An 8,345-nucleotide genomic window follows, 5' to 3' on the forward strand; every position below is an offset into this window, starting at 1 on the left:
TATATATATATATATATGCATATATGGGACGTCACGAACAGTAAACAATATCAAATGTGAAAACAAATGAGTTCAATACGCAAACAACGAGAGAAACAAATGGAAAACAGGACAAGTAACATAAAGAATGAGCCTTTATCAGTTGTCAGCTGTCTATCTATTCATCATTTCGAGCATTGAACGACAATATGAGTCTTCGAAGACAGTTGCTCCCATAAGTACAAAAGTAAAATTCAGGATTTATTGAGGGTCAAAGTGGGGAACAAAAACAGGATAGTGGAGACATACAAGGAAACCGAATGAAAACCAACCGGGGTGGGGGTTCGTTAGACCAGAACGAGAGTAAATTAGTGAACGCTGGAGAAATATTTTCTTTGACAAGAGAAAAGATAGAAGAGAGAGATAGTATATGTCCAGCCCTGAAAGAAAAGAAAGATAATCACGTGAGGAAAAGAAAGATGGAAGATGGTCACATGTGAGCAACGAGAGAGAGAGTAAAGGAGAAATAGGGGGAGAGAGTGACAGATAGAAAACGGTGAAGGGGAGAAAAAAGGGAATTAGAGAAAGGATGAGAGAAAACGATAGGGAAGAAAACAGTATAGAGTGGGGTCGCATCAAAAAGAGTAAGATAAACTTACTTGAAAATGGATGCGTAGCATTCAATCAAATAATAATATGTGGTTGGCACTCTGCCGGTTACGACATCGAGGGTTTCAGTTGATCCAATCAACGGAACAGCATTCTCTTGAAATTAACGTGCAAGTGGCTGAGCACTCCACAGACACGTGTACCCTTAACGTAGTTCTCGGGTAGATTCAGCGTGACACAGAGTGTGACAAGGCTGTCCGTTGGAAATACAGGTACAACAGAAACAAGAAGGAAGAGTGAGAGAAAGTTGTGGTGAAAGAGTACAGCAGGGTTTGCCACCATCTCCTGCTGGAGCGTTGTGGAACTTTTGGTGTTTTCGCTCAATAAATACTCACAACGCCCGGTCTGGGAATCGAAACCGCGACCCTACGACCGCGAGTCCGCTGTCCTAACCACTGGGCCATTGCGCGTCCACCAAATAAAATTATAATTTATATATAAATATATGCATATAATATATGTATATGTGTGTGCGTGTGTGTGTGTATTTAATTATATTATATTTTGTTATATTATATTGGAATGAGGTATTAAGTTATTTCTCTTTTGAAATAAGGTTGTTGAAGCTTGAACAACATTTTAAGAAGTAAAACAGGAACAAGTATATCTTTTACAAATAAAACAAGAATAAATTATGCAGAATTTGAATGCTTCTTATTCGATAAACCGGCTATCAACTGCGTTATTTCGAAGTCAATGCCATGTAAACTTTTATACACACACACAGACACACACACGCGGTTTTGTGTGTGTGAGTGTGTGTGTGTACATGTATGCAATTACAATAGAATAAATGTATAACCAAGCAAACAACTGGTATCAGTTATGTTATAACATTTGTGTATTCAAACATGAGGGTTGAGTTCTGATAAAAATATACATCACAAGTCTAGATGAGCAGATGGTCCATCTTGTGCAAAAATAATGGTTGCTCTGTGTATAGCAGTGATCTATTCCATCATCGGAGAGGGGATGAGGAAGAGCTTTAATAGAGAGCTTTGTTCTACTAAAGTATGGGGGAGAGTGAAAAGTTTAAACAAAGAAAGGCAGGGAAAACAATGTCATTGTAATATGAGGGTAGATAGGAAGTAACATTCACTGCGAGATATAGATGTAGGAATTTCTAAATTGATAAAGGAAAATGTATAGAAAGGAATAATTTGTGCCAATATGTGCAGAGGAGGATGGTAAATGGTACGATGTGAAGAAGACCATGTGCATAATAGCGACAGCAAATGGGGCAAGTATGTTAGAATTATCTATTAAATAGACGGGCCATCGTGGATGGGAGTTACATACAAGATAAAGTATACTATGTACCGCAGTTTGATATGGTAGTCAATGTAATGCGTGTGGGAAAGAAAGCCTTACGGTAAATATGGGGTGGAGAAGAGATGCTATAGGGCTGGAAAACAAATCAAATAGAAATTTAAAACCCCGATAGCTGCAATGAATCTCTGATAGACTGAGTGACTGTAACAATAAGGAAAGAATATTTTAAATCATAAGCTCAATGAAGACTATGCGTATTGTGAAGTGTGTTAGAGAAGCAACGAAGGAGTGAAGACAGGCAGATCTTAAAGTTAATGCATAAACAGAGAATATCTAAAATACTTCTTTAAATATGCCAATTGACAACTGAATTGTAATTATAATCAGAATGGAAAGTGAAAATAAGGACTATGGAATCATACGGAGTTGGAATAAGTTGTACATTTAGAATTGGGTAAACGAATAAAGATATCACAATAGGTATATAGAATTATAGTCAGATAAAAAATTATGAATAATGTGATGGGCTACGAATTAAAACAAATGAAATAAATCATGAAATGCATTCACTTTACGTGCGCCAGAATTATGTTGTGAAATTTGGGGCATTCCATGTAACGCACAGTTAGTTTTTTTTGTTTTTTTTTTGATAAATTTTTTAAGCTTGGAATCAGCTGCGAATATGTTTATTTTGCAGTGCCTGATAACCCGAGTTGATTTCATCGATTACAACTTGTTGGGTTCTGTTCACCAGGAAATATTTAAATCTGGGTAGCAGGATTCCAATATTTGACAACTTTAATTGGAAGGTATTGTCGCCGACTCAATCAAAAACTTTGTTTTAGTGAAGATATATAAAATCAGAGTTTGAACCTGATCTCAAAGCTTTAAAGACATCCTTGAAGTGATGTAAAAGCTGTAGTATGCATTCTCTGCTGCAACAAAGGCCATGCTCATTGGAAATTAAGAGATTGTTACTCTTCAAGGAGCCAGATATCCTTGGTCTCACCTTTTAAAAACTTTGATGATATGTGAATTGAGTGATATCGGGTAACAGTTAACTGTGAAAGACCTGTTTCCCTTTATAAAGACTGGGATGACAGATTGAGATAACAACTGATTCGGTATATAGACTGTTTCTAAAGAATTTCTTCAGAAGTTAGTTAGGAGTGTTGCATGTTGGTATTTGTATCTTTTCAGGACACTGGCGAGGAATCTATCAGGGCCAACAGCGGATTCGTACTTGATTTCAATCATTGCTGTTATTGTGTCTGAGACAGTAAAACTTGCCAAAGGTATATAAGCTGGAGAGTTTGTTCAGATCTTTTGCGTCAATATCTTTGGGATCACTAGAGATGGAGCAATATTGTTTCTATAATCCTTCTGCCATTTCTTTAGCATCGTGATAGAGTAAGTTGTTATAATCTATCAGCGGACAAATGAGTGAGACAGCAGTTCTTTGTTAGCATCTGACTTGAAGAATGTTGGGTTCTGTTTGATTTTTCCACGAAGCCCTTTGGCTGTCAACGTAGGTCTTCATGCTGATCTGCAGATGATAGTTTCCAAATTCAAGCCTTTTTATTGATTCTGAATGTGGATACTGCTGGTGATAGTATTTTAATTGGTTGAATTTTTAGAATTAAGTCTTTTGACTCTTGATGAGTGTTTTCCTTTTTCTCTCTCTTGCAATTCTACTGCACAAAGTGCTTATGAATTTTCATAGGAGCGTGCTTGGGTAACAACATTCTCAGACGTGCATAGGTGACAATGTTCTCAAATGTCTGACATGTTGCTTCAATATCAGACGAAGTATGAGTGAAGGACTCGTCAATAGGCGACAGATCGTTTCTAATTACATTATTCTTTCGTCTGCTTTCTATAGATTGGTGCTCTCGAACAAGTAGAAAGGAAACAGTAAACGGTTTGGTTTCGGTACGCCCAAAACTAAGTTTACAGAATACCTTGTTGTTATCACAGAGAACTTTTTAATTGAAATGCTAAGGATGGGACTAGATTGGTGTTATGCAAATTATACGTTGTTAATTTATAATAGCCATGTGTAACTGTTATGCAAATTGTGCTAGGATTCGAGTGACTTCCCTTGATACAAAGAGCATGCGCTTTTGACAGGAAAGAAAGAGAGAGAACGGCCATTTGGAATAACGTACGTTGTGTCAAGACTATCGTGGATAACACTATAAGAGGCCTTTCTATTTAGGACTATGCCTAGAAATTAGCTTCTTTGAACCAAGATTTACTGGTTATACATTACAATCAAAGAAACTACTTTCTGAAAATACACAATTTGAAGAAGTTGCTGAGCAGTCTATAGAGAAAGAAAGTTGTGAAAGAACGTTTACGATAGGGAAAGATACTTGAAACCTGACAGATTGAATGTAGGAGCAACGTAGCAACTGCAGCACAGGATGAAGATAAATATGATTTACCATTGGCAGTATCACATCAGCTGGTTCACCCTTCCGAGTAACCTCTATGTTTATACTGAACAATAGCTACAAAACCGAAGCATTAATTGATAGCGGTAGCACTGACAAGAGCTTCATCAGTAAGAAGCTAGTGAACACACTCAACAGCAAGACGGTCAAATTGAAAAACGGCATTGGTACGGCTTCTGCATCTCTTTCTGCGGAATCCAAGAGATACTGCACTGTTTCACTAACCCTGAATAATCATGAATACTACAATGTGAAACTGTACGTGCTCAGAAACTAATGCGCTGGGTACTGGGTACGTGCTCAGAAACTAATTCCGAGTACTGATTTCCAAGAACGGCATGAAAGTATTACCATACAATACGGAGGACAGAGAAGAGACCACCATTAACATTTACCGCACAAGCAGATATGAAAACTGATCCTCCAAAGCTATTCGCTCATCTGAAAGAGGACTGTAAACCTATTGCAGCCAAGTCGCGAAAATACTCGGAACGTGATCGAGAATTCATCAGAACAGAAGTACGCCGCTTAGCAAATGCGAACATTATTGAATCTAATAACTCAGCTTGGAGATCGCAAGTGCTAGTTGTTCAAGAAACAAAAAGCTCAGAATGGTGATTGACTACTTAGAGACGATTAACAAATATACACAGCTTCATGCCTACCCTCTTCCTAAAATTTATGAGTTAGTGAACACTATCGCCAAGAATAAAGTCTACAGTACAATAGGCTTACGTTCGGCATACTATCAGATTCTTCTATCAGACAAAGACCGTCAATTCAATGTCTTTGAAGCTGATGGTACGTTATGGCATTATACTAGGATTCTATTCGTAGTAACTAACTGCAATGCATGTTTCTAACGTATAATGGACGACTTCGTGAGTAAATCCAAGCTGCGAAATGCGTTCCAATTCATAGACAATTTAACCATATGTGGGAAAGATCAAATAGACAACGATAAAAATTTAGAAAAATTGAAATGGCAGCAAAAAGTGAGTAGCTCACCATGAATGAAGACAAATACGTTTACTCATCAACAACTTTTGACTTTCTTGGATACCGTATCTCACACAATACCCACACCCCTGACCATAAAGGCTTGCTCCACTCCTCAATCTTCCTATACCAACCGACCAGAAATCATTAAAACGAATAGTCGATATGTTTTCTTATTATAATAAGTGGATCTCCAGATTTTCTGATAAAATATAACCTCTCAATAACGTATTAAATTTCCTCTAAACAGCCATCAAGTAAACGTATTTGAGTCATTAAAGGTAAAACTAGCCAATGCTGTCATTGAAGTAATAGATGAGAACATTCCATTTACTGTTGAGACGGATGCTTCGGATTTTGCTATATCTGCCACACTAAATCAGGATGGAAGACCAATCGCATTCCATTCTTGCACGTTACAAGGTAGCGAACAGTACCAATCCTCAGTTTAAAAGGAAGCCCAAGCAATTATCGAATCAATTTATCATTGGAGACACTTTCTTCTAGGTAGACATTTTACATTAATTACTGATCGACATTCTGTTGCATTCGTGTATAATTATAAATCAATACCTTAAATTCTTTAAGGACCAGATATCGAAAGATATAGATTCTTAGTGGGTTATTCAATATGACGAAGAAAATTTATCTGGAAATGTGTCTACTTACATAACATCTAAAGATGTCAATGCCATAGGCGGTTGAGTTTGTGATTCAGTTCTTTCATGCTAGAGAAAAGAGGAAAACAATGTTAATTGTCGAAAGAAACGTTTGGGTTAGTATTTCTAGGTATAGAAAACAAGTCTTAAGTAAAATATATGTTTGAAGGAGGAGGTATATAAGTAACAGTAGTAAGCAAGAGACAAAGAATAACTACATCTAAAAGTCTAAAAACTACACACGGATATAGACACAGAAAAATCCATTTACAGAAAAAGATAAACAGTTTTAATTTCAATTTAGTTTTAGAGATTTCATCATGGTTAGCATCATTGATTTCAAATGAAGATCTGAAATCGTATTTACAACTATTTTATTTTTATGAGGTTCAGTATTTTTGATATCAGTGCAGATCCTTTAATATCTCATTAATTTAGATATAATAAAATAAAATCTTTAAGAAAATAAAATCATCAGATGTAATAAGAAACACAGTTTATATAGTATACATGAATTATAAAGTTCACATCCTGAAATCATCAAAAGACTCCCAAAAGCCTAAAATTCACGGAAGGAAAACTGTAAAGACATTAAATAATTTTATAAGTTGCAGAAAGTTTTTTAAAAATTATCATGAACATATAAATATCATTTAATGTAAGGTTATTTAAGTGTGTGTGGAGGCGCAATGGCCCAGTGGTTAGGGCAGCGGACTCGCAGTCTTAGGATCGCGGTTTCGATTCCCAGACCGGGTGCTGTGAGTGTTTATTGAGCGAAAACACCTAACGCTCCACGAGGCCCCGGCAGGGGATGGTGGTGAACCCTGCTGTACTCTTTTATCAGAACTTTCTCTCACTCTTTCTTCCTGTTTCTGTTGTATATATATTTCAAAGGGACAGCCTTGTCACACTCTGTGTCACGCTCAATCTCCCCGAGAACTACGTTAAGGGTACACGTGTCTGTGGAGTGCTCAGCCACTTGCTCTTTAATTTCACGAGCTGGCTGTTCCGTTGATCGGATCAACTGATTACTCGTCGTCGTAATCGACTGAGTGCCAACAAATTTAACCGTGTACATCTTAATTCTACATTTTCCGAATTGAAAAACGAACATAATTTTATACAATATTTTACATCAAATTTGTACAACCTTTGCAATGATTGTGCAGTCTAAACAGGAACTAACTTCTTATCTTTCTCAATTCAACCATGATTGCAGGGGTCTTGCACAAATACTATTCCCTTATGAACGTAATCCAAACGGTTCCTTGTTACACTAGGGTATTAGTTTTAGTGACATAGATATATATATATTCTCAGAAGATCAACATAAGAATCAACAAAGCAAACCTGACTGGAGTACAGCATATATATATATATATGTTTATATATATGTTTATATATAACGATGGCCACTAAAGTGGGCATTTAATGTGCTAGAAGTAGATCACATGTTGTCTCTACTAAGACCTAATGGTTCTCGAAAGAAATTCAGCGAAATACCAAAACGTATGCGGGCAAGACTGAAAATTACATAAATAAAACATTATTATTCATGGCCCGGTTTCGAAATTAACACTCTTATCGAATGTCTGCTTCTCTTCAGCGTCTTAGTAGACATAACATGTGATCTACTTCAAGCACATTAAATGTCCACTTTAGTGGTCATCGTTATATATAAACATATACATTAATCCCCAGAGATCTCAGATATTTTTTCTGAATCCCTCTGATTCTTTAAATGTGCTAGCTTCCTGGTAATAAATCGATATTAATTGATATCTGATTTTTTACCCTATGTTTTAATTTAATTAACCATAACCAAGTTCTCAAAGTGGATATATGCGACGCAGTAACTATTTTCTGCAGATATATTCCCGGAATTAGCGCGCCAAAACGAAGGCTTTTGATTTTTACCATTAAGTTGTAATTAACAGAACCATACACACGTTTGCCTCTGGGGGTGAACAACATTGGGTAAGAGTGTTAATTTCGAAACCTGTCCGTGAATAATAATGTTTTATTTTTGTAATTTTCACTGTCTTGCCCGCATACGTTTTGGTATTTCGCTGAATTTCGTTTGAGAACCATTAGGTCTTAGTAGACACAACATGTGATCTACTTCTAGCACATGAAATGTCCACTTTAGTGGGCATCGTTATATATAAACATATACTTTAATCTCCTAGGATCTCAAATATTTTTTCTGAATCTCTCTGATTCTTTACCCTATATTTTAATATGTATGTATGCATATATATATATATATATATGTGTGTGTGTGTGTGTGTGTGTGTGTGTGTGTGTGTGT

The 8,345-nt window shown here is 36.4% G+C and overlaps 1 protein-coding gene across 2 annotated transcripts in view; it reads right to left on the bottom strand.

The window, feature by feature from the left end:
• Positions 1-8,345, bottom strand: part of LOC106871768 (uncharacterized) — a 629,775-nt gene that overhangs the window by 576,558 nt on the left and 44,872 nt on the right. For both annotated transcript variants that reach the window (XM_052974057.1, XM_052974056.1), the window contains exon 4: positions 6,045-6,103. In XM_052974057.1, the coding sequence (XP_052830017.1) occupies positions 6,045-6,103 (59 nt within the window). The remainder of the gene's footprint in view (positions 1-6,044; positions 6,104-8,345) is intronic.

This window comes from Octopus bimaculoides, chromosome 17 (genome assembly GCF_001194135.2).
Source record: "Octopus bimaculoides isolate UCB-OBI-ISO-001 chromosome 17, ASM119413v2, whole genome shotgun sequence".
NCBI classification, from domain to species: domain Eukaryota; kingdom Metazoa; phylum Mollusca; class Cephalopoda; order Octopoda; family Octopodidae; genus Octopus; species Octopus bimaculoides.